This window comes from Cervus canadensis, chromosome 10 (assembly GCF_019320065.1).
Source record: "Cervus canadensis isolate Bull #8, Minnesota chromosome 10, ASM1932006v1, whole genome shotgun sequence".
Lineage (NCBI taxonomy): Eukaryota > Metazoa > Chordata > Mammalia > Artiodactyla > Cervidae > Cervus > Cervus canadensis.
In genome coordinates this window covers 53,894,873-53,918,941 of record NC_057395.1, presented here as the reverse complement: position 1 = coordinate 53,918,941, position 24,069 = coordinate 53,894,873, and the positions used below count along the sequence as shown (strand labels likewise).

Below are 24,069 nucleotides of genomic sequence, written 5' to 3'. Positions count from 1 at the left end.
ATCACTGCAGGAACAGTTCATCCTATCCGTGCAGCAGGAAAAGGTCAGGCAAGAAACATGTAATGAAGTGGCTTTATTGTCATAATTTTATAATATGTAGTAACTGTCAGTATTCGTTCACGTAGATGGAATCAGTCATTCGCAGATTTGGGGGAGGACTGGACAGGTCAGTGGAGATAGATGTTAAACCCTGGTTTTGAGTAGAGACTTGTAGCAAAGGGCGGCAGCTGACATTTGTTTTGGACTGAACACTTCTTCACTGTCTGCTGCTCTGGCCTCTCTGGAAAGGACTGCAAATTGGCTGTGGACGTGTCCTGGAGATCAGGCGACAGACGTTTGGACTGTAGTCCTGTAGGACTGGCCCAGCAAACAGATTGTTTCAGAAAACTGCTTGTTACAGTGAAGAGGGGGCTCGGGCACACAAGATGGAGGAAGGGGTCTGGGTTCCCCGGGGACTGGAGCCCATTGCCAGAAGCAATGAAACACCCAGAACACGGTGTCAGCCAGCTTGACTCGGCGGCCCCTGTGCCCGACCGCTGCTCTAGGTGCCCGCTGGCTGTGTGCTTTCCAGAAGGGTGAGCTATGCAGTAGCCACGAGAGCTCCGGGCAGAGGGACAGACTGTTCATACAACTTTAATGCCCTGGGAATGCCCAGGTACATAGATGTGGGGCCCCCACCATGGCCACCATGTCTGACAATGGGGACCACAGAGAACCCAGGCCTGCCAGAGCCTGAGCCTGGTGTCCTGGGTGCTTAATCCCCAAAATTACCATCCAGTCCCACCCACTGAGGAGGAAGAGGGGGTGCAGGAAGATGGGCTTGCCTGAGGCTTCAGAGCAGGTAAGTGGAGGAAGTGGAATTCAAACCTTGACACACAGTGACAATCACCCTTGTGTACAGTTGACAGATTCATGCCATCTTGTAACCATCAACACTATCAACATAAATAGTTTAATGGCAAGGTTCAAGGGAGGAAGGACTGTCTTTTCAATACATGGTGCTGGGAAAACTGGATAGTCATATGCAAAAGAATGGAGTTGACCCTTACCTCACACCATTTACAAAAATTAGAATGTATCAAAGCTCTAAATGTGAAACCTAAACAATAAATTCTTAGAAGAAAAGATAGAACACAAAGCTCACATCTTTGGATGTGGCAATTATTTCTTGGATATAACACCAAAGGCACAGGCAACAAGTGAAGAAAAATAAGCAAGTTGTACTTCATGAAAATTTAAACATATTTTGTGCATCAGACACTAGCATCAGAGTAAAAAGGCAACCCAAAGAGTGGGAGAAAATATTTGCAAATCAAACATCTGATAACAGATTAATATCTAGAATATACAGAGACCTCCTAAAACTCAATAACAACAAAAAAAGCTGATTCAAAAATAGGCAAGGACTTGAATAAACATTTTTCCAAAGAAGATAAACAGATGGCCAATAAGCACGTGAAAACATGTTCAACATCACTAATCACTGGAGAAATGAAAAACAAAGCTACAGTGAGATACCACACCCATTAGGATGGCCAACAACCCAGAAACAACAAGTTTGGGCAAGGATGTTGAGAAACAGGAAGATTTGTGCACTGTTAGTAGGAATAAAATGGTACAGCCAGTGTGGCAAACAGTATGGCGGTTTCTCAAAAAACTTATAAATAGAATTACCATATAATCCAGCAATTCCATTCTGAGTATTTACCCCCAAAGAACTGAAAGCAGGGCCTTGAAGTGATATTTGTTCAGTCACGTTCGTGTGTGCTTAGTCACTTTAGTCGTGTCCAACACTTTGCGACCGCATGGACTGCAGCCTGCCAGGCTCCTCGGTCCATGGGATTTCCCAGGCAAGAATATGGGAATGGGTTGCCATTCCCTTCTTCAGGGGATCTTCCTGACCCAGGGATCAAACCAGGGTCTCTTATGTCTCCTGCATTGGGAAGCAGGATCTTTACCATGAGCTTTCCAAGATCTTTACCAAGATCTTTCCCAGGATCTTTACCTGGGAAGTCATGTTCACAACAGCATTATTCACAATAGCTGAGTTGTGGAAATAACCCAAGCATCCCTGCACTGATGAACGCATAAGCAAAATGTGGTGTAGACATACTTAGAGCAGAAGATTACTCGGCCTTAGGAAGGGGATTCTGACACATGCTGTAACATGGATGAAACCCGAGGACACTATGCTGAGTGAAAAAAACCAGTCACAACAAAGACAAGTACTGTACAATTTGATAGATGCCGAAAGCAGTCAAATTCATGCTGACAGAAAGTAGAATGGTGGTGGGTTGGGGGAAGAGGGCCATGGGGAGTCAGTGTCTAATGGAGATGGAGTTTCAGTTTTCCCAAATGAGAAGGTTGAAGATGGATGGTGGTGATAGCTGCACAACATTATGAATGTACTTACTACCACTGAACTCTACACTTAAAGAGAGATTAGGATGGTAAACTTTCTGTTATGTGTCATTTTACCATAATAAAAAACTGGGGGAAAAAAAATCAGTGGTTGCTAGGGATTAAGCAAGAGGGAGGGAAGGACAGGAAGAGGACATCAGATTTTCAGGGCGGTGAGCACACTCTGTGTGATGCTGTGAAGATGGACACATGTCGCTAAGCATTTGTCTGAACATGTGGATGTAGCGTGAACTCTGATGTAAACTCTGGACTCTTGGTGACGTGATGTGTCCACATATAAGCATGTGCTAACTTGCTTCAGTTATGTCTGACTCTTGGCGATCCTATGGATTGTAGCCCTCCAGGCTCCTCTGTCCATGGGCTTCTCCAGGCAAGAATACTGGAATGGGTTGCCATTTCCTTCTCCAGTGTTTGAGCATGGATTGTAGCAAACACACAGCTCTGGTGGGGGATGTGGGTGGTGGCAAGGCTGTTGGATGGGGTGTGTGGGAACTCTGTACTTTCTGTTCAGTTTTGGTGTGGACATAAAATTTCTCTAAAAAAGAAAATCTATAATTAAATAAAGAAAAAACAACAACAAAAGCCACCTGCCAAATGGTTTTTTTAAGTGGCTGGGCCATTTTGTATTTCCAGCACCAAAGACTCCCCAGCACTTAGTACTGTCGCTTTTCCTTTTTTAAGCCATTCTAATCCATGTGTTTTAATTTGCATTTCCCTTATGAATAGTGCTGTCCACCATCCTTTCCTGCACGTCAGGCCATCGGTACACCCTCCTTAGGAGATGTCTGGGCACTCAGCTTCCTTGTCGACCCTCCCTGCGCCCACAGTCACTGCACCCCTTCCCTTTCGCCTGGGGGAGGTGCCGAGGCTCAGGGAGAAGGACTGGGTTTGCTTTTTCTGCTGCGGGGCCCAGTTCCCAGAGTCCATACTGGGGCGGGGGGCACATGGACTGGCCTCCATGATGGCCATCTACCAGTAGCTCATCTCCCTACTGGTTTTTCACAGAAACCAGTGAAAGTATATAAAGCTTTCTCTTTTTAGTCTCCCAGGACACAAGCTCCCTTGGTTTGGGACAAGGAAATGCTCATTTGAGGCCCCACCGAGGTCACTGCCCAGAAGGGTCTTCAGGTTCTAGAAAGTTGCTTTCCCTGTGGCCTCTGCTGGCAGCTTTTGAACTTCTCAAGACTTTGGAAAGTGACCCCCACCTGCTGGTCCCTTCTCAAGGAAGCCAGGTTGTTTTTTTACTGTCTTCTTGCCTGGTTTCACAGAGCGCGCAGGATGGTACTGCTGCGGGGATCATGACCCCAGTCACAGGCCACCGAATTTCTTCACGGGTCTCTGTTCCCATCACTTTGGTCTCAGGAACTCTTCAGACTCTCAAAAACTATCAAGGATCCCCATAGAGCTTCTGCATACATGGGTTTTATCTATGGATATTTACCATATTAGAAATTTTAAAATAAATATTAATTAAAAAAACACATTTATCAACATAAATATTTAAAAATGAAAACCAGCTCTATTTTTCCAAACAAACAAACAAAAAAAATAGACTCTTTAGATCACAAAGCAATGGGTACAGAACTTGTGGTGTTTTATCCATCAGAATGTTACACAGGAAGTAAGATAGACTATGTTTAGAGCTGTATGTGTCAACATGGATACATCTTAAAAACAATGCTGAATAAAAGAATAGTTTTCACTTTTATACCTTTTAAAAAAAAGCTTAAAAATGGATTTTATGTGTTCATGGTGGTGGTGGTTTAGTCGCTAAGTGGTGGCGAGCTCTTGTGAGAACCCATGGAGGTCTGTAGCCCGCCAGGTTCCTCTGTGGTGATGGTGGTAGGGGCCAGCTAAGTCATGTCCTACTCTTGCAACCCCATTGACTGTAACCTGCCAGGCTCCTCTGTCCATGGGATTCTCTAGGCAAGAATACTGGACTGGGTTGCCCTTTCCTTCTCCAGTGGATCTTCCCGACACCAGGAAACAAACCGAGGTTTCCTGCATTGCAGGCTGATTCTTTACCAACTGAGCTATAAGGGAAGCCGATTCCCTTATAAATCAAGCAGGCATGGAGGTGGCCACACAGTTCAGGATGGCCCTGCCTCTGGAGCGGGGAGTCACACATCACCTGCAGCATGGGCTCCAGGTGTGTGTGCTGCTCTGCAGAAACTACAAAGCGTAAGTGAAGGGGAGTAAAGGCAATGGGAGGGCAGCGCTTCCGTTCCCCTCGTCCAGTGTGCGCAGGACAGCTGATTTCATTCGGTTCTGACTGCACACATCACACACCAGACACGGAATGAAGGAGCAGGCTTGTCGGCCGATTACAGGAGGTCTGGGGAGGATGGGGGCACAGTCATGCCGTCACTGTTGTGGGGGGCTGGGGGACTCCCAGGGCACAGGGAGGATGGAGGGTAGTTCTCAACAGGGTCTCGAGGCGCAGGGCAGCGCCACCCCAGGGGACCACAGCTCGTCGGGAGGACGCTGGGTCCACGCACCTGAGTCCAGGGCTGCAGTCACCTTCTTCCAGGGACGCGAAGACACCGCACGGCCCCGCCGTCCTATGACATCCCCTCCCCTAAGCCGGCGACTACTTCGCCGGGTCTAGGAACCTGGCGTCCCGCACGGTCAGCACACCTGAGACACCCTGCCCCGCGCCCCGCAGGTGCCCCCCGCCCCGTTCTCGGTCCCAGGTCCAAGGTCCGCCGCTCGGCCTGCGACCGCTTCGCCGTTCCCGGTGTTGCCGCCAGGGGCCGCCGCCGGGCCCCTATGACACAGCAACAATAGGGGCCGCTCTGGCCCGCGGGCCGCCGGCCCGCGCTTCCTCCGGAAGAGAGCCGCCGGCGCGGGGGCGGGTCTGCTGGTGGGACGGGCGGCGGCCCTCGCCAATCGCCCGCAGACTAGTGCCCGCCCCTCTCCTGACGTAGCCCAATCAGCGGCGAGAGCGGCGGGCGGGGCGGGGCGAGCGGGGTCTTCCGGCGGGGCCCGGCAGGCGCTGAGGAGGAAGAGCGAACCCGGACGGCGCCTCTCGGCGGAGTCTCGGCGCGGGCCAGGTGCGGGGTCGTCGGGGGCGGGGACGGTTATGGGGGTGGTCGGGGGCGGGGCCTGCGACGTCGGCGGTCCCCGGGCGGGCGCCGGGTCGGCTGGGGCCGCAGAAGCCGGGGGCAAGCGCGGGCGGGGGCTCTCCGGCACCCCGGCCGCCGCCCCGGGCCCGCGGCGCCCGCAGCCGAGAGCGCCGGGCGGTTGGGGCCTGCGGTTGGGAGCGGGTCTTCACTCGCGCGGAGTCCTCGCCGGCCGCCGGACTCGCGTTTCCTCAGGTGCTCGCTCGGGTTTTCTCTCCGAGGGGAGCGAGCCGGCCGCGCTGCAGTTTACCGGCCGTGTGTCCGGTAGAAGCGAGGTTTAGGCCGAAGTCTGGCCTGCCATCCAGCGTGTTAGCGGCCTGTCTGCCCAGCTCGAGGTTTTAAATCTTTCGGAGCCGCAGGTTAATAGATTATTTAAAATGTACGGAACGTGGTGTTGACGAAGGTCCCCAGCTGCCATGCGGTTTAGATGCACAGGTAAATTTCGGGGTTTGAGAAACGGGAGCAGAAGCTGATAACCTGGCCCCGTGGGCCGGCCCACCCCGGAATGAGTTCGGCCGCAGGTGTCGGGCGTCTGAGGCCTGGCCCGGCTCCGAGAGGCGCTTTCCTTCTGCTGTTCGAGCGCAGCATTCGAGGAGGACGTTAGGGTGTCCGCGGTCGTGACCGGGCCTGCGCGATGGTGCTTCTTTTAGGATGACGACTTCAGGAGCTCTGTTTCCAAGCCTGGTGCCAGGCTCCCGTGGGTCCTCCAACAAGTATTTGGTGGAGTTTCGGGCCGGAAAAATGTCATTAAAAGGAACTACCGTCACCCCAGATAAACGGAAAGGGCTTGTGTACATTCAGCAGACGGATGACTCCCTCATTCACTTTTGCTGGAAAGACAGGACATCGGGGAACGTGGAGGATGTAAGTGCCTGGGAGTGAACCTTGTTTTGAGGACACCTACCCTCCCCCCGCCCCCCAGTGGTCAGGACAGCGTGTCTTTACAGCAGGACACCGCGCTCTGGGCTTGAAGCAACTGGTTGACAGCTTGGAGTGTGTTGGTGGGGTACGTGGATCTGCTTGTGGGCTTTTTAGTCTCAACGATTATGTCCATCTCCTCTTGTCACCCGGTGCATGTGTAAAACTCTGAAGATCAGGTGCCTAAAATTGGAGAAATCGTGTAAAAATCCTGACCTTGATCACAGCCCCTCTAGAAAGCTTTCTTTAGTGATCATTTTATTCAGACAGTATTGTTTTTTTTGTTAAGTTCAGGAGCAGGTCAGGGCTGACTTTTTAACTCATCTTGGAATGTTGCTCCCAAAACGTCTCTATTAAAAGTCCTCCAGGAGCCGGAAACCCCCCTTCCCTGTTCAGTACCAGGCCCCTCTCCTGGCCCTCACGACCTTCCTGGGGTGCCTGTGACCCTCGTTTGTCTGCCCTGCACAGACCCTGCTGGTGAGGGGCTTGGTCTCTGTGTCCCGGGGCTTCTGCCCAGCCCACCACACAACCCCAGGCCCGGGCCTGGCCTGTATTCCTGGAGGTCCTGGGGCCCAGCAGTGCCTCTCTTTAGGATCTGATCATCTTCCCCGATGACTGTGAGTTCAAGCGCGTGCCACAGTGCCCCAGCGGGAGGGTCTACGTGCTCAAGTTTAAGGCAGGGTCCAAACGACTCTTCTTCTGGATGCAGGTATGCAGGTTTTGTTTACTTTTTCTCTTAAAATCTTGCCATAAAATTTGGTTAGAAATTTGCTCATCGGGCCTTTGGGTATCTGTGGGTTTTTTGTAGTCCCCCCCCCCAAAACCCCTTCATATACAAGTCGTATTCCATGAAGGCGTGAATTAGGTCTGTTTTCTAATTCTATTCAGTATATAAAATAATGGATTTGCCTGGTAGCACAGGCACTAAAGAATCTGCCTGCAATGTAGGAGACCCAAGCTCAATGCCTAGCGTATAGTAGGTACCCAGAAAATATTGTTGTTTGATTGACCTATGTTATTTTATTTTCAAACACAATTTTTGAAAAGTGCCAGCTTATCAGAATTAGCTGTTCTCATGGTAGAATTTGCTTTCACTTATCAGCTGGTGCTGACCCTGCTTGCCATGGAACCTAAGGATTCAAGAGTGTCACTGTTTGTGGGGAGTAGGGTGAGGGAGGGGGATGTTGTAGCAGACTCTGCCAGAGTCCAGAGTGTGTAGCTTGGCTTTGGGGGTCCTTTCAAGGCTGGAAATCCCTGGGCCACTGACAGGAGTGATTCTGGGCTGGGTCCCATCTCTGCCTGTGGTTTGCTGGTCTCCCAGTGTCCCCTCCAGGGTCATGAGAAGCCCAGACCGGAAGCCAGGTGAACCCTGTGTGGTGACCCTGTCTTGTGTCTTCCCCTTGGTGTGCTCTGGGGGCCTCTGGGTGGCAGTGCACCAGTCATGGGTGCTCTGTCTCGAAGTTCTGAGGGTGCCCTCAGGGTGATGCTGCCTGATGACCCCCTGCATGCCCAAGTGCTCACCGTCAGCACCCAGCTAACTCTGGAGGGCTGCAGGCCAGGGCTGGTTGGTGACAGTGGTGTAATTACAGGGTTATTTTACAGCATTACATGCGTTGAAGGATTTGAGGTTTTATTTTATTTTTTATTTTTAAAAAAACTTAGACTTGAAGTTTGAAACAGCAAAATTCTGTAAAGCAATTATCCTTCAATAAAAAATTAATGAAAAAAAAAGTTTGACAACCATTTTTAAAGTCTTTATTGAATTTGTTACAATATTGCTCCTGTTTTATTTTTTGTTTTTTTTGGCCCCCGAGGTATGTGGGATCTTAGGTCCCTGACTAGGGCTTGAACCCTCACCCCCTGCAGTGGAAACTGAAGTCCTACCCACTGGACCACCAGGGACATCCGGGATTTGTGGTTTAAGACAGTCACATAAAGAGCCTCATCCTGGAGGATCGGGTTACTTGTATGCCAAGTGCTCCTAGCGCATCAGTCTCCCCATCTGTAAGATGGGTGGGCTGCTCAGCTGCGCCTGTTGCTGTGTCCTCCCCACAGGAGCCCAAGACGGACCAGGATGAGGAGCACTGCCGGAAGGTCAACGAGTATCTGAACAACCCGCCGATGCCCGGAGCCCTGGGGGCGAGTGGGAGCGGAGGCCACGAGCTGTCTGCGCTGGGCGGTAATGGTCACCTTCCCGGATGTGCTGTGAGGTTGGAGTCGGTTTCCGCTGACGTGGACCCTGGGTGGTGCGGGCCGGTGGCTAAGCGGAGGTGGAGGATCCAGGTTAGGAGCCCCGTGGGGCGGTTCCGGAGTTGGTCCTTGCTCTTGTCTTCAGTTGGTGACCTGTCTGTGAGCCCTATTGTGCTGGCTCCTGGCAGGAGACACTCAGTGCACAGCTCAGGGGCAGCTGAGATGGGGGCCGCCCCCAGGACCCTGGTGGCGGTGGAGGGGTGGGGGCAGACCCAGCTGGAGGCCCCTGGCCGCCGCAGCCCCGATCTGAGCACCTTCTGTCCTGCAGGGGAGGGTGGCCTGCAGAGCCTGCTGGGGAACATGAGCCACAGCCAGCTCATGCAGCTCATCGGACCTGCCGGCCTCGGAGGACTGGGTAACGTGCTGAGGGCTTGGGAGCCTCTTAGTAACAGAGTCGGGCAGCTTGCAGCTTCTAATTGGCTCTGTCAGAGCCATGTCTGTGTGCTGGCTTCTCTGGGCAGGGGCGTGGTTTGCCTTAGGGTTTGACCTGGCACCAGGCGGGCAAGGCCTTCCAGGGCCCCCAGGGAGGACACAGTTTCATACTAAAGGGGAGCACAGCTGGCTGAGGAGCAGGCACTAAGAACATGGGACAGGGATCCTGCCTGGGCCCACTGGTCTCCCAGGTTGGCCTGTCGGGGAACGCTTGTTACTTTGTACTGAATTTGGACTGTGTCCTTGAGTCTGGGTGCATTGGTAGTGTCATGGGATGGAGAAGTGATAGACTCAGTGGGTTAAGCTGCCAGAACACGCCTGAGGAGTCCCGGCCCTGGGCCCCCACAGACAGGCCCTCTCTGCTCCTTCCTCTGCTTGTCCTGGGCTGTAGTGCTGGGTGGGTCTGCTCTGTGGTGGGGGAGGGGGCCTCTGGCCAGGCGTGAGTTTTGAACTGTGTCCTTGCTCCTTGCAGGTGGCCTGGGGGCCCTGACTGGGCCAGGCCTGGCCAGCTTACTGGGGAGCGGAGGGCCTCCGGCAAGCAGCTCTTCGTCCAGGTAGGTGAGCCTCACCCCTGGCTCTCTGGTGTCACCAGGTGTTGCCTCCTTCACAGAGGCTGGACATACGAGATGCTGAAGCACAGAGTAGGCACCTGGGGAGGGTCTGTCCATTTCATGGTTCAGACTTCTCCTAGAGATCTGGCAGCACAAGGACGTCTGGTGCTGGATGGATGTGTTGTGGTACCTTTGTGGGCATGTAACCCTCCAGTGTCCCCTCGCTCTCCCCAGCTCCCGGAGCCAGTCAGCAGCGGTCACCCCGTCCTCCACCACCTCCTCCACTCGCGCCACCCCAGCCCCTTCCGCTCCAGCAGCTGCCTCAGCGACCAGCCCGAGCCCCGCACCCAGCTCAGGTGACGGAGCCAGCACAGCAGCCAGCCCCGCCCAGCCCATCCAGCTCAGCGACCTGCAGAGCATCCTGGCCACCATGAGTGTGCCGGCCGGGCCGGGAAGCGGCCAGCAAGGTAACTCGGAGCCTCTGCCCCTGCCTCTCTCGCCTCGCCTCACCACACCACGCCCGGAAGGTCCACAATTGAGTCTATCACTGTCCTCCCGTGTGGGCATCCTGGCTGGCCTCCAGCCACTGACGGCCACTGCCTGTGCCCTAGTTGACCTGGCCAGCGTGCTGACACCGGAGATCATGGCCCCCATCCTTGCCAACGCGGATGTCCAGGAGCGCCTGCTGCCGTACCTGCCATCAGGGGAGTCCCTGCCGCAAACCGCGGAGGAGATCCAGAACACGCTGACCTCACCCCAGTTCCAGCAGGTAGACACATGGCCCAGGTGTCCTGCGGGAAGCTTGGTGTCGGGGACACTGCTGCCTGCAGCACGGCCCCTGGCACCAAGTGTCTTGGTTCCTGCGGCCCCTTCAGCTCCCTCATGGACTCAGGTGCCTGGCTCTTCCCACAGGCCCTCGGCATGTTCAGTGCGGCCTTGGCCTCGGGGCAGCTGGGCCCCCTCATGTGCCAGTTTGGGCTGCCCGCGGAGGCTGTGGAGGCCGCCAACAAGGGTGGTAAGTATCTGCGCCCCCACCCCTCGGCCACAGGTGAGGCCTTGTTGAAAAGAAAGGCTTCCCTCGTGTGCAGAGGATGCCTAGTCCTATGACCCTGGCCTCCATCTGGCTTTCACCTCCCGTCCCCCGGTCAGCAGTGCCGGGCCCGAGGCTGGAAAGGTCACGTCAGGCTTTTTAATGTGTTTTAGACGTGGAAGCATTTGCCAAAGCCATGCAGAACAGCGCCAGCCCTGAGCAGCAGGAGGGCGACGGGAAGGACAAGAAGGACGAAGAAGAGGACATGAGCCTGGATTAGGTTGCCTGTGGCCACGAGGGCTGAACCCCCAGGTCATTTGGCCTCAGTAGTGGCGTTTGTGATCACACCCTCTCACCTCTGCCCCAATGTGCTAATCAGTAAAAGTCTTTTCTTTTATCTGCCAACTCTGGATTGTCTGCGTGCCAGGGTGGGCTGACGGGAGTTGGGTGCAAGAAGCTCCTCTGGGCCTGGGTTCTGACTCTGAGGGACATTTGTGCTGGGCTTGGGCCTCCAGACCCACTGGGCTGCTTTTCTTTTTCTACATTTAAAGTCAACACTCAGTTACACAGGTTACTTTTTAATTTTTGTTTCAAGAAGCAGGGGGGGCCAGTGATTTACAGCTTTCCTATTACTGAATATTGGTGGAAGGGAAATTTCATAATTAAATTGAAAGATAAAAAATACAAACCCCCATTTTACAGTGTTATTTACCCTTTCCTTTAGGAAGTCAGACATAACTTAAAAACCACTCCCAGAAATAAGACTTTATTACCCGTAGAATCTGGAGTCTAGGTAAATACACACAGACTTCATCTAAGAAGCTGGCTGAGGGTGGTGGTATCTGCACGTTGGTGGAGGGGCTGGGGGCTCTGGGGGGCAAGACCCTGCCTGACGGGGCAGACCACCTGTGGGCTCCAGAAGACCCCCTCGTGTGGCTGTGCTACGTGGCTGGGCAGCCGCTGGCCCCCACTGCCCCCTGCACGCCCGCAGTAGGAGGCCAGGTGACCAACACCTGGTTGAGCACTAGGTTCCGCACGCAGCCGTTGTAGGGAGGCCTTTTCCAGGGTTCTAAAGGCGGGGAGGAGAGGGCCCGGTTGGAGCAGAGGCTGGTGTCTCATCAGGCCTGGGCTCCCCACTCTCAACCTCAGCACCTGGTGCCCAGGGCAGCCTTCCCCCTCCCCCTGCCCCCAGGCCGAGGCTGCACTCACCTGGCAGGCCCCCGAGGTGCAGTGGCACCAGGGTGTTGGTCCAGGTGGCCGGCACTGGGCCCAGGGTGTGGTTGCTCTGCTGGTCCACCTCCAGCCGGAGCACGTTCCCACCTTTAGTCACTGCAAGCACGGCTTCCTTGTGGCTGGGCCAGGAGGACTCGCCAGCCGCAGGGCCAGGGGCTGTTCACCCTGTTTCTTTGGCTTTAAGTCCCTGCCACCCTCCCCACTGGGGGCCTGCGGCTGACCCCTGCCGAGTCCCTCCAGGCTTGACTGCAGCAGGTGGGGGTCAGGAGTGTCCCCTACCTCCCGCTGGGAGAGGCCCCGGCTCACCTCCCAGTCGGTGCCAGTGCCCATCACACAGTGCTTCGGGGCGTGTCACCAGCGTGGAGAACTCACCAGCGCCATCGTTGGCCCACAGCAGGACCTGGGGGTGTGAGAGGTCAAGGGGGCCCTGCCTGCCCCGATCCCACCCTGAGGCTGCGGCTCACACCTGTCTTACCTGCTTCCCCAGCACCTGCAGCTCTAGGTATGGGGGTGTCTCTCCCCGGCCCAAGTGGAAGACCAGGCCGGTGGCTGTCTGGGGCCGCACCTCCAGCTCCAGGGCCACGTCGGGCAGTGTGGCCCCCAGGGTGTCTGCAAGGAGGGGCGGTGAGAGAGGGAGGGCTTCAACCCCAGGCCCTGCCCTTTCTGGCTGTCACTCTTCTGCCCCTCGGCCACCCCAAGAGACCTGGGAGGGCATGGGTCAGGGACAGACCTAGAGTGACGGCTCCCCCGCTGCCTGTGAAGAACAGGCCCTTCTCCAGGGGCCCTGAGAAGCAGGGTGTGACCCCCACCATCCGTGTGGGGGCCCCCAGGAGCCGCCCATCCAGCCTCAGCCTCTTCACACAACCCCTGAACCCAGCTCTGCTGATGGCCACCTGTGGGAACACAGAGAGTGGGCTGGGGTCAGGTCCCTGGGGTGCTGAGGAAGGTGGACAGCATCTGGCTGGGGAGGGGCGGGAGGCTGGGCAAGATGGTACTCACTGGGAGCCTGGGGCTATGGCCACTGGCAGGAAGGCCCCCCACAAAGAGTGTGTGTGGTCGGGGGCCCTGCTGCCCCTGGTGTTGCCGGCCTGGCCCCTCCTGGCTCTGGGCCCAGACCCCGTCTGTGACCAGCTGGATCCGACTTTTCTCCCAGCGCACGGACACCTGGGGGTGGGGAGAGGTACATCAGGGTGGGAGCTCCCAGATGCCCCCTGACCCGCTGCCCCGTGTTCCTTCTCCCAGTCCCTCACCGTATGCCACTGGCCAGTGCGTGAACGCTGGCGGCTCTGGACTCGGAGCTGGGGCCCAGGGCCTTCGGTCTGAGCTACAAAGCGTCTGTGGTTCAGGAAGAGAAGCAGGGAGGGGCTGCTGGCTGTCTGGGGGACAGCGAGGAGCAGGAACCCTCGGGGGGCGTGTGGGCGGATGAGCATGGAGAGCTGTGACCTGGAAGCCAAGCAAGGGCGTCAGCCTTGTGCCCTACCTCCACCCCACGGTGGCACCCCCCACCCTGGTCCCCACCCAGGCTTACCAGTCACTGCGGGAGGCCGGGACATGTGCAAACTCCAGGTAACTGGTCAGGGGACCCCCAAACTGGTAGGCGTCTCGGATGGTCCTGAGGGACCCAGGTGGCGAGCAGGCAGAGTCCTGGGCAGGCTGCCGGCTTCGGCGGGCAGCCTGGGTGGGTCGGATGGGGATGCGGGGACATGAGGAGGCGGCCTTCTGCCCACCCCAGCCCCGCCGCCCACACCCCTCCTGTACCCCACCTTCCGAGACACGGTGGCCCGCAGCCCTTGTGGGACCTGCTCCGGGAGCTGGGTGCGAGGGGCTGGGGTGCAGCCTGAGCTCACATTGAAGCTGCCCAGGTTCTCCTGCAGGTCAAACACGCGCTGAGGCCCCAGGAGCCTGCGGAGGGCGAGGGGTGCAGGTCAGTGGCTGAGGCCAAGTCAGCAGGTTCTTGCCAGCAAACACCACCCCCCACCCCCATGCCCACTCAGCTCACCGCAGGACAAAAACATTGCTGATGCAGCCACTGAAGTTACGAATGTCATCGGCCTTGGGCGAGCCCCCCAAGAGGAGCTGAGGAGGCCCCGCGGGCTGAGGCTGGGGCCGTGGCCCCCGGTAGGGTTTCATCTCCTGAAGCTGGTCGTCCACGTAGAGCCAGACCCTGGTGAGGAGAGTGGTGTTTCCCTGCCCTGCCACCCAACCTGCAGTGCATTGTCCCCAAACCCTCAGCCCTGCCTCCCTGCCCTGGAGAGGCCAGGTGAGCCGGGCTCACCCCGTGCTGTTGCTGTAGAAAGTGACGTAGTGGGCGGCCCCGTCATCAAAACGCTCTTGTGTCTTCAGCTCAGTCCTGGCCAGCCGGAGGGTCACATGACCCTGCTGTAGGGTCACCTCGCATGGCCCACCCTGAAGAGCATGGTTGGGTCAGTGAGCCAGGCTGGGGGCCCAGACTCCCTCTGGCCACAAGCCCCAACCCTGCTGCCCTGGAGGTGGGGCGGACGTACCAGGGACTCTCGTTGGAAGAGCAGCGCACTGTCCTGGCTGCTGCGGAAGCCAAAGCCAGAGTAGACATCACCTGTGAGGGGCACAGCATCGCTGGGGAGAGCCAGGCGCAGGAAGCCGTGGCCGTGGAAAGTCATGGCCCGTCCCACCTGCGGGCAGAGCGACTGTGAGGGCCTGCGGTGGCAGCTGGAAAGGGCATGCACACGGCCGGGGGCGGGAGGGGACTCACCAGCAGGTCAGTGGTGCAGCCGGCGCTGATGCCCGTGGTGTTCAGCCTCTTGAGATCCACGTACTTGCCCAGGGCCTTGATGCCCTTGACGCAGCCTCGCACAGAGCCTCCAGAGGGGAAGAGCTGCCGCAGGCTGCAGGCACCAGTGCCCACGGGATGAGCCACAGGGGTGGCCTCCCCGCGCCCTGCCCCCCCACCCCCACCCCCCGCCCCAGGCCAGTGCTCACCTAGCAGGCAGTCGGCTGGGCGGCACGCCCCCCAGGTAGTAGGCATCAGCCAGCTCCAGCACATTCTCCTGCTCCACGCTGAACACTGTGGTCCTCTCCACGCGCACCAGCACACGCTTCCGGTTGCCCCCCAGCAAGAACACCTGGATCTGGGAGGCGCCAGCACAGGTGGGCACCTTCAGGGGAGCTGCGACCCCGCTGCCCCTCTCCACCCAGGGCCTTCTCTGAACCCAGCCTTACCGCCTTGCTGGTTGCAGTCAGCTGTGGCGGAGGTTGCTGCAGCGGGTCGGCCTCCTTCAGGCCTGCGCCAAAATCATAGAGGAGCACGAGTTTGCCTTCTTGCACAGCCAGGCACAGGAACTGGTCCTGGGGAAAGGGGAGGGTCAGCACAGCCAAGTGGGCAGGGGAGAGGGCATGGACAGCAGGCAGGCAGGGGCATGGATAGTAGATGGGGGCATGGACAGCAGGCAGGCAGGGGCATGAATAGTAGATGGGGGCATGGACAGCAGGCAGGCAGGGGCATGGATAGTGGGTGGGGGCACGGACAGCAGGCGAGGTGGGGGGTGTGAATAGTGGGTGGGGGAAGGAGGGGGGCATGGACAAGCGGACATGCCTGATGCTGCAGGAAGAAGATGATGCCGCTGTAGGACACGAGTCTCAGCTCCTGGTCGAAGCGTTTGGTGTTGCTGAACTGGCTCTCCATGCTGATGCAGGCAAAACCGGAGCCGTCCAGGTAGGAGCCATCTGTGAGCCATGGGTCCCCGGTTGACTTGGAGCTGCCAGTCAGAGGTGGAAAGGTCAGCTGAGGGTGGGCGGAGTCGGAGTGAGCGCTGGCTCAGACCACACGTACCGGGCACAAGGCTTGTCCACAGCTGTGTCCAGCTGGAAGGTTTTCTCAAAGTTGTAGAGACTGACCACCTCCTCGTTGAGCGTGTCCAGTTCAATGCAACCCCGGTAGCCGGGGAAGCGTAGGGGTTCGGGGGGCTGTGGGCACAGTGCACAGTCAGGGCAGACCCCAGCGGGGAGCTCAGGCCAGACACTGAGCAGGACTTCCTGGGACAGGAGGGCAGGGCGGCTTGCGCACCCAGGCCGGCCAGGCTCACCGTGAAGTTGCTGGGGTAGCCCCCCACATAGAAGACGAAATCGTCCGGCTGGACATTGAGCAGCCCCTCAGCCCCAGGGGCCACTGTGTCTCCCTTGGTCTCCTGGACCATCCGATTCTCCACCGTCACAGACATGCGGCCAAACTGGAGGATCCTGAAGGCAGAAGTGGGAGGTGAGGTGTGGACACGCGGCCACACTCGCAGGTGGGGGAGTGCTGTGGGGACTGGGTGTCCTACCTGTCAATGCTGACGGCCGCGAACTGCTCCCCAATGTCCTCGTCGATGCTGAGGGTCGCAGGCCCTGCCCCGCCGAGCTGGTACACCCAGTGCACCCTCTGGCCCCGCAGAGCCACACCCATGTAGTCACCGGTGGCCTGGGTGACAGGAGACTCAGTGGGGCAGGGCCTCGGGCACCCCACCCGCTCCAGCCTGGCACCCAGCTCCACCCAGCCTGCAGAGCCCGCCTGCTACCTGGTGGCCGCCCATGTACAGCACAAACTGGTCCCCCACGACCTGGCCGGCTGTGGGCTCTGGGCTCTGCAGGTAGAACTTGAGGGCAGTGTAGGAGGCGAGGTTGGTGAGGTCCCGAGGGGTGCGCAGCTGCACCCCTGAGCTCCCGTTGAACTTCATGGGCACCTTGACCTGTGGGGACACACGGCCTGTCAGCGTCCGCCTCCTGGTCTCCCAGATGCCCACGTGGCCCTGGCACTCGCACCCACCTTGCTGGCGGCACCACGGGCCTGGGCGATGAGCTCCCGCACGCGGCCAATACTGGCTGACAGAGCCAGGCTGGCGTTGTGTGCCCCGCGGTCCTGCAGGAGGTTCAGCTTGGCCAGCAGCTGTGGCAGCGTCTTCTCCAGGGTGGACACTGCAGGCAGGGAACAGAGGGGAAAGCAGCCCTGAGTGCCTGGCCTGCACACCCTGGCCCACCCACCATCAGGGCACCATGCCCCAGGGCTCACCTGAGCGGCCAGCATCAAGCACCACACGGCCCAGGTCCTGGCTCTGCAGGCCCTTGTACTGGCCCTGCCACCGCTCCACATTCCTGTGCATGTCCTGAAGCTGGGACTGCATGCGGGCAGCCGTGTCCTGGGCCTCGGCGGCCACGGCCTTGGCATGGGCTATCTTCTTGCTCGTCTCATCTGCGGTGGGCCATGTGCAGGCTCAGTGAGGGGGGGCTCATCCCCATGTGGGGAGACCGCTAAGACCCCCCTGCCAGGACCAGCAACAGGGAATTAACCCCCGGCCCCTCGCCTCGTGAGAATCTCAGGGCAGTTGAGACTCACCCACCACCCTCTCCCAGATAAGATAGCCCGCCTGTGCCAGCCACACGCCTGAGTGGAGTCCCCTGAAGCCTGCCTGCATCAGATCAGCCTCATCTCCCCCTAGTCGGCCCCCCACCCTGCCACTCCATCTTTCCTGAGGTCCTTCCAGAGTTCCCGTGGCCCCTAGGCTGGTAGGCAGGGTCCACTCTCAAGTCAGCAGGGATCCCTCCTGTGCCCTGAGCCCTCCTGGCCCCCAGACCCTCGAGGTGTCTCCTGGGTGTCCAGCTCCAGCCACACTGACCTCTGCTGCTGCCGCCACCTCTGAGCCCACTGAACACCTGTACCTTCCCCGCCCGCCCCACGTCCTCTCTCCAAATGCTCCCCGTTCCTCCTGGCTTCACGTGCTACCCAGGCTGACGTTGGGGGCAACCTTTGTTTGGTGTCTTGATTCCCAACCAGAAGAAGGTCCTTAGGGCTGGGGAGAGTCCTTGGGGTTGGAACCACCCTGGTCCCCCTCCTGGATGGTGACCCCACTGGACAGGCAGGGCTGGTGGGTTGATGCCCGTGTGGGCAGGTGCCCCTTCAGTTCTGGGGACAAGAGGTGGGGGAAGTGCAGGGAGGAGAGCCACCCTACCTGTGTCCATAGCCAGCATGGCTTGCACCTCCCGGACACGGGCTGCCAGCTGCTCCTTCCTGGCCCGGGCATCGCGGAGCTGGGTCCCAGTGTCCTGGAGGGTGGCCCGCGCTGTGGGGGAGATGGCTTCAATCCTGAGGAGCCCCCGCCCCCACAGTACAGGTACAGCCACTTCAGTCCTCCTGACCAGGGAGTGTTAAGGCTCACACACACACAGTCAGAGGGAGACACCTGGACACAAGAGCCATCTGCGTGGGGGGAAGTACTGCAGCCCAAGCCTCAGAGCAGCCTCCTGGGCCCACAGCAAATGCAACCGTCCCCATTTTATAGGTGAAACAATGGAGGCTCAGAAAAGCTAAGCCACTGTGCATGGCCACCAGCGCCCTGAGGTGCTCACAGCAGAGGGTGCACACACACACACACAGCCTGCCTGGCCCTCCCCCATGGCCTAGCACACGCATGGCCCTCAGCCAAGACAACAGAACCATCAGCTGGTTCTCGTGTCCTCTCCCCAGGCCCTTCCACATCCTGGGTGCCTGTCACAAAGATAGGGTGGGTGAGCCTTTGCAGGGCTCCAGGAGTGGACTTGCCTGGGCAGTGGGGAAAATTCACACCCATGGCAACTGCCATCCTGACTCTCACAGTGGCAATCCACGAACCCCCATACAACGTGGCTGGAGGGCAAGAGTCCCACAGAGCCGGGACACCCCTCGGGACATGACACTCACCGAGGTCCAGTCTCCGCTGCTCTCCCAGGACGGCCTCTTCCAGGGCACTGCTGTTAGCCAGTAGCTCCCGGGCCCGGGGCGCCAGGCCCCGCTGCACCACCATCTGCAGATGCGGGGATAGGACATGGTTTAGCCCTGCCTTAAGGGGCTGCCAGGAACAGGGGCTGTAGCTGGGGCTGCAGCCGGGGCTGTGGAGGTGGGGTGGGGTGGGAGGGTCAGGGCCTCACCGCCCACGTGTGGCTCGCTTGCTGCCGGGCCTGGTCAGCAGCGCCCTCAGCAGCCTGCACGGCTTGCAGAATGCTGCTGTACGCGTTAGCGGCCTCAATGGCCCTCTGGATGAAGCGGTCCTGGTTGACTCCTTGGATGATGCTGTGAGGGGAAGCCAGGGAAGGTCCGAGGCTAGAGTGGGGGCTCAGCCCAGCTCACTGGCCTCCCCATCACAGCTGCTGGGCCTGCCTGCCTGCTGGCCCCAGACTCCCGGCCTAGGTCATGACCCTCCATTGCCCAGTGTTCCTTTCCTGCTCCTGTCTGCCAACCTGGGCCCCAACTTCTGCCCGGCCCTGCAGGAACAATGGCTGCTCCGTCTAACAGCCCTCGCAAACCAGCTCTGCCCTACCCACGGCATCCTGTTTGGGCCCCATACCTGGAAAGGTTGAGTGCCAGCTGGTCCAGCTGCCACGCGTGGGCCTCAGCAGCCTCTACCAGTTCCAGTTTGCTGCTCGCTGGGGAGAAGGCATGCATCTTCTCAAGCAGCGGCGTCCGGGCGCCATCCAGGCTGGCAGCGAGGTGCTCATACTCCTGGGGTGAGGGGTAGGTAAGATGGGACCCTCGTCCCCATCCTTGTTCACCCAAACCTGATCTGGGCATGCCCGTCCCCACTGAGTATGCAGCCCTTGGGGAGGGGGGTGCTCACCTCCCTGGCCTGGTCCATGCCACGCAGAAGCTCAGAGACCCGGGCCAGGGTGTCTCTGGCAGCCTGAAGAGTAGCCCCCAAAGTGGCATTGTCCCGGGACAGCTCCTGCTTCCGTTGCTGGAGATGATGGGGAGAGCATGGGAGGTAACAGAACAGAGGTGAGGTGGGAAAGTAAAGGGGTGGGGGTGACGTGGTGATGAGTCCGAGGGGGCAGGGAGGAGGAGGGGTGGAGGAGGGGGCGGGGAGGAGAGGAGGGTGGAGGAGGTGGTGGGGTGGAGGAGGGGGCGGGGAGGAGGAGGGGCAGGGCCAGCTCTCTACCAGGGCTTCCTCCAGGCGCTCCTGGTTGCGGCTGTTGAGCTCCTCTGCCTCCCGTGTGGTGCCCACTGCCCGATTCAGGGCCTCCCGCAGGTCCATGAGTCCGGCCTCATGCTGGGCCAGCTGGTCTCGGGTGTGTGTGACCAGTGCCTGGTTTCTCTCCCAGGGTCTGGTCAGCTGCTCCTGCACACGGCCCAGCACTGGCAAGGCCCAGTGTAGGAATGGTCACTCGGGCAGTGCCCCCTGGTGCCTGCCAGCCCCCATCCACCCTGTCAAGCTGATGCGACACCAGTCTGGGCTGGCCTCAGCCCCAGGGCCCTCCCAACTCTGCCCTGCTGGGCAGACCCCACTCACATCGCTGGGCCTCCCCCAGCTCGGCCTCAGCGGCTGCTCGTGGAACCCCCAGGTCACGGGCTTGCATCTCCTGCAGCAGCCGTTCCACCTCGGCCAGGACCCGGCGCAGTTGCTCGCCTGACGGGACTGAGGCATTGGCTGGTGCCAGGCGGTCCGTCTGGGACTCAAGCTCTGTGGGGGTTTGGGCAACGGGCTGTCAGGGCCCAGGGATGGCCTGCTATTGGGCAGACCTCTGCCCATTAGCTTCCATCCAGAAGCCTCTGGCTAAGCCTCTTCAGGCACCCCACACATGAGCTGGCAGGCCCTGGACAGAGATCCTGCTCCAGGCCACGACTCTGAGGCCTGCCTGGCCTCTGGCCCATGTCCCCTCACCTCCTGCAGCCCCCACGGCAATACCCCCACCACTCCCTCTGCTCAGCCCACTCCTTGGCCCCCTGGTTTAACCATCCCTCCTCCCAGCCCAGCGCTCAGTTGCAATTTCATCTCCTAGACCCTGGCCTGGGCCTGGTCCCTTCTGATCTCTTCTTGTGACAGGTGTCAGGTTGTAACTAAGGCTCACCCACCACTTTTCCCACTTTGCAGGGACTGCCTGCCCTCTCGTTCTGGCCACATGGGCTGCCCCTCTCCCTTCCCTACTCAGACCTGATGCTTCTGTGACCAGGACACCATCTCCCTGTCTAAACAGACACCCCGAAGTGTGTTTAGAGGCCAAGCCCCCAGAGACACACCCCTTGCCCTCAGCCCTGAACATCATTCTGCTCAACTCTCCTCACCCGCCCAGCTGAGCCAGTGCCTACCGCTCAGGGCAAGGTCCACAGCCCGGACGGCTGCCAGCAGCGTCTGTGCCCGGCCTAGCGTGGCGTCAGTGCTGTCCAGTAGTTGACTGGCCTGGGCTCGGGCTCTGGTGGCCTGTGGACAAAGTTCCCCATCAGGCCTCAGCCCCTGCTGGCTGGGGAAAGCCTGGGGCCCTGGGAGGGACCTTGAGCCTGAGCTGAAGGTCAGGGGTGACTTTGGATGGTTTGGGGCCTGAGGAGAGAGACTTCTCAGGGAAGGTTTGGCTGAGAGTGAGTGGGGGCTTCTCTGGAGGAGGAATGTTCCAGGGGGTTCTGGGGCAGGAGTCCCCAGGGGCCTGCCTGGCCATCCAGATGCTGAGTGTCCTGCCCGAGGCTTGAGGTCTGTTGTTCCAGTGCCTCCAGCTGCTGTATGGTCTCATAATGGGGGCCTGGGGGGCTCCGAAGCTGGCTCTGGGGGAGAAAAAGGTGAGTCTGTGACCCAGGATGGGTAGGCTACGGGCCGGGAGAGGGTGCCTGGGGGTCAGGCAGGGCAGTACCTGCAGGTCGGTGATAGAGGCATTCAGCCTGTGTAGCCTGGCCCAGGCCACAGAGCTGGCGTTGATGCCACTCAGCTGCTCCCGGATGGCAGGGAGGAGGGCGCCAGCCCGCTCCAGGTCGTCCAGGAGCAGGACCACACAGTGGTCACACACTGTAGGCAGGGGGCAGGTCGGTGTGGGGTGAGGGGCAGGGAGGGCGGGGCCGGGGCCCAGCAGGGAGTCATGGGGGCGTCAGCATGGTAGAGATGGTCACCGGGGCTCACAGAGATATAACAGGGGTGCTGGGCTGAGGGTGATGAGGTGAGTGGGGGGTCAGAGGTTAGCATGGGGGTCTCAGGGTCAACAGGAGGACAGCTGTGAGGTCTCAGAAAACTGAGAAGGAGAGCTAGGGCTCTAGGGCGGCTCTGGAAGTTGAGATGAATGTCAGGGTCGCCAGGTCAGCACGGGGCTGGGACCTGCACTGCCCCAGGGCAGGGTGAACCAGGTGTGTTTCGGTGGCCAGGGCAGTGGGCAGGGCAGGGACGCACCTTCACAGTGCACGCCGTGGCCCCCAGGACCTCCCGGCACGGGCACCTGGTGCTGGTGGCTGCAGGTCTCACAGCGTTCCCCACTGACCCCAGGAGGGCACGTGCAGCGGCCCGTGTGCAGGTCACAGTGGCCCTCTTGGCACTGGCAGCCTTGGGTGGGAGGGGCGGGAGAGGCGGGATGAGTAGCTGGCTGAGGACCCTGGGGGTACTCGCCACACCAAGGTGCCCCGCCTGCTCGCACTCACGCCTGCAGCCCTGCTCGGGGAGCCCCCAGTGGCCGGGGGCACACTCGCGACATTGGGGTCCCCCAGTCCCTGGTCGGCAGTGGCACTGCCCACTTTGGGGGTGGCACTCGGAACTCTCGGCGGCTGGTCCACAGGCACATGGGCGACAGCCCTCGCAGCCCTCGAAGCCAAAATGTCCTTCCTGGGGGCACAGACTGCAGTCAACGGCTCTGTCCAGCCCTCAAAACCCACCTTCCTTCAGCCCTGGAGCCATGAGGTCCCGCCCACACAGAGCCCCTCCCCTCCCACCGGGCCCCGCCCCTATCGCCCTGAGCCCCACCCACAAACCCCACCCATCCTACCGAGCCCCGCCCCTACACCAAGGCCCCGCCCCTCCCAGGAAGTGCTACCTGACAGCGGTCACAGCGCAGCCCAGTCACACCGGCCTTGCACAGGCAGTGTCCACTGTGGGGGTCACAGGCCTCCGTCCCACATGGGGAGCAGTCACACCCTGCAGAAAGTCACCCTGGGAAATCACCCCAGCTTCTTCCCAGCCCTCGGAAGCCCTTACTAGGCTCCTACTCCACATGCACCTTCTTCCTGCCCCAAACGAAGCCCCCAGATGCTTACTTTTCACCACCTCCCTGCTCCATCCAGGTCCAGACCACACAGCTGCCCGCTCACTGTCCCACTGTGCCCAACTTCGCTCAGCCCAGGCTCAGCCCCCACCCTCAAGAGAGGCCAGAGTCTCCAAACAACCCCTGGCCCAGCCAGGGGGTGCCTAACTGTGAGCTCGGGGGGCCTGGTCAGGTCCACACCATCCATGCTGGGCTCGGCCCAGGACACAGCCTGCTTGGGTGGGACACCCCTCGTTCCTGCCCTCCCCGCTTACGGGTGCAGTTGCCGGGCAACAGGGCATTGCCGTAGAAGCCAGGGGCGCAGCTCTCGCAGTGGGGCCCAGTGGTGTGGCGCAGGCAGCCGCGGCAGGCGCCTGTCAGGGGGTCGCAGTCGCTGAAGAGCATGTTCGGGTCGCCGTTTCCGCTACAGTCACAGGGCTGGCACGAGCTGCCCAGCACCAGGGGGTTCCCGAAGAAGCCGGGTGCACACCTGGGGTGGGGATGAGCGGGGCCAGTGGGTGGCGCTGGCTCAGGCACTCAGTGCCCTGGGCCTCTCAAACAGACCCTGCCCCACTCAGGCACTGCCGCCCAGCTCACCGCTCGCAAGAGGCCCCAGCGTAGCCGGGTTTGCAGAGACACTGGGTGCGGCCACCTCGCAGGATGCAGCCTGTCGCGAAGCTGCAAAGACGGAAGTGGTCATCACACACTGGCATCCTCTGGGCAAGCACCTGTGTACTTAGGCTGGGCCAGGCACCAGGTGCTGGGGTCCCACCTCATGGGCCCACCTGGCTGCAATGGCCTCCACAGAGGGCAGTGTTGATTCAACCAGGTGTGGGGGTGGTATTCCCTTCTGGGTCTATAAAGACTTTGGGCCACCAGCCAACAGTCGGGACCCGGGATGGCTGGCCCAGCTTACTTGTTGGAAGGCACGGCCAGGGGGCAGGGGCAGCTGATACAGGGGGCTGCAGGGTCCTCGGAACCAGTGCGCACGAAGCCGGCCTGGCAGCGCTCGCAGTGGTCACCCTCGGTGTTGTGCTGGCAGCCCTGGGGCAGAGGGAACAGTTCAGCACCCACAGTGGAGGCCTGGCTCCCACCAGCTCCATCCCCAGCTCTGCAGGGTCTGTGCCCAGGGCACCCACCCCTG

At 59.6% G+C, this 24,069-nt stretch overlaps 2 protein-coding genes across 4 annotated transcripts in view; one reads left to right on the top strand and one right to left on the bottom strand.

Annotated features, from left to right (window-relative positions):
• Window positions 1–5,330: 5,330 nt before the first annotated feature.
• Window positions 5,331–11,129, top strand: ADRM1 (ADRM1 26S proteasome ubiquitin receptor). 3 transcript variants are annotated; one of them, XM_043479136.1, is made up of 10 exons: window positions 5,331–5,474; window positions 6,194–6,407; window positions 7,054–7,170; window positions 8,517–8,640; window positions 8,980–9,066; window positions 9,616–9,697; window positions 9,929–10,161; window positions 10,306–10,463; window positions 10,607–10,709; window positions 10,898–11,129. In XM_043479136.1, the coding sequence occupies exons 2-10, from the start codon at window positions 6,195–6,197 to the stop codon at window positions 11,002–11,004; spliced, it is 1,224 nt and encodes a 407-aa protein (XP_043335071.1). In that variant the 5' UTR covers window positions 5,331–5,474; window position 6,194; the 3' UTR covers window positions 11,005–11,129. The 3 variants fall into 3 exon arrangements, with proteins under 3 accessions (XP_043335071.1, XP_043335073.1, XP_043335070.1); XM_043479135.1 differs by lacking the exon at window positions 5,331–5,474 and adding an exon at window positions 5,589–5,978; XM_043479138.1 differs by lacking the exons at window positions 5,331–5,474; window positions 7,054–7,170 and adding an exon at window positions 5,584–5,978.
• Window positions 11,130–11,286: 157 nt separating this feature from the next.
• The window catches only part of LAMA5 (laminin subunit alpha 5), a 51,773-nt gene continuing 38,990 nt past the window's right edge, over window positions 11,287–24,069 (bottom strand). The window contains exons 43-80 of the mRNA XM_043479134.1: window positions 23,842–23,969; window positions 23,523–23,603; window positions 23,201–23,415; window positions 22,719–22,819; window positions 22,330–22,510; window positions 22,085–22,234; window positions 21,558–21,709; window positions 21,361–21,471; window positions 21,025–21,136; window positions 20,228–20,398; window positions 19,877–20,073; window positions 19,559–19,675; window positions 19,289–19,443; window positions 18,873–19,014; window positions 18,646–18,748; window positions 17,918–18,028; window positions 16,981–17,160; window positions 16,738–16,886; window positions 16,490–16,660; window positions 16,256–16,392; window positions 16,019–16,172; window positions 15,766–15,899; window positions 15,529–15,691; window positions 15,156–15,281; window positions 14,916–15,064; window positions 14,689–14,821; window positions 14,462–14,608; window positions 14,233–14,363; window positions 13,957–14,121; window positions 13,721–13,859; window positions 13,486–13,631; window positions 13,208–13,400; window positions 12,957–13,121; window positions 12,688–12,850; window positions 12,433–12,566; window positions 12,264–12,357; window positions 11,934–12,053; window positions 11,287–11,793 (exon numbers count right to left, since the gene is read on the bottom strand). Of these exons, the coding sequence (XP_043335069.1) occupies window positions 11,666–11,793; window positions 11,934–12,053; window positions 12,264–12,357; window positions 12,433–12,566; window positions 12,688–12,850; window positions 12,957–13,121; window positions 13,208–13,400; window positions 13,486–13,631; window positions 13,721–13,859; window positions 13,957–14,121; window positions 14,233–14,363; window positions 14,462–14,608; window positions 14,689–14,821; window positions 14,916–15,064; window positions 15,156–15,281; window positions 15,529–15,691; window positions 15,766–15,899; window positions 16,019–16,172; window positions 16,256–16,392; window positions 16,490–16,660; window positions 16,738–16,886; window positions 16,981–17,160; window positions 17,918–18,028; window positions 18,646–18,748; window positions 18,873–19,014; window positions 19,289–19,443; window positions 19,559–19,675; window positions 19,877–20,073; window positions 20,228–20,398; window positions 21,025–21,136; window positions 21,361–21,471; window positions 21,558–21,709; window positions 22,085–22,234; window positions 22,330–22,510; window positions 22,719–22,819; window positions 23,201–23,415; window positions 23,523–23,603; window positions 23,842–23,969 (5,448 nt within the window). The 3' untranslated portion in view covers window positions 11,287–11,665. The remainder of the gene's footprint in view (window positions 11,794–11,933; window positions 12,054–12,263; window positions 12,358–12,432; window positions 12,567–12,687; window positions 12,851–12,956; window positions 13,122–13,207; window positions 13,401–13,485; window positions 13,632–13,720; window positions 13,860–13,956; window positions 14,122–14,232; window positions 14,364–14,461; window positions 14,609–14,688; window positions 14,822–14,915; window positions 15,065–15,155; window positions 15,282–15,528; window positions 15,692–15,765; window positions 15,900–16,018; window positions 16,173–16,255; window positions 16,393–16,489; window positions 16,661–16,737; window positions 16,887–16,980; window positions 17,161–17,917; window positions 18,029–18,645; window positions 18,749–18,872; window positions 19,015–19,288; window positions 19,444–19,558; window positions 19,676–19,876; window positions 20,074–20,227; window positions 20,399–21,024; window positions 21,137–21,360; window positions 21,472–21,557; window positions 21,710–22,084; window positions 22,235–22,329; window positions 22,511–22,718; window positions 22,820–23,200; window positions 23,416–23,522; window positions 23,604–23,841; window positions 23,970–24,069) is intronic.

Coding starts and splice junctions, on each gene's coding strand:
- ADRM1 (XM_043479135.1), top strand. Junction 6,408..7,053: donor CATCGGGGAACGTGGAGGAT/GTAAGTGCCTGG, acceptor GCCTCTCTTTAG/GATCTGATCATCTTCCCCGA. Junction 7,171..8,516: donor GACTCTTCTTCTGGATGCAG/GTATGCAGGTTT, acceptor TCCTCCCCACAG/GAGCCCAAGACGGACCAGGA.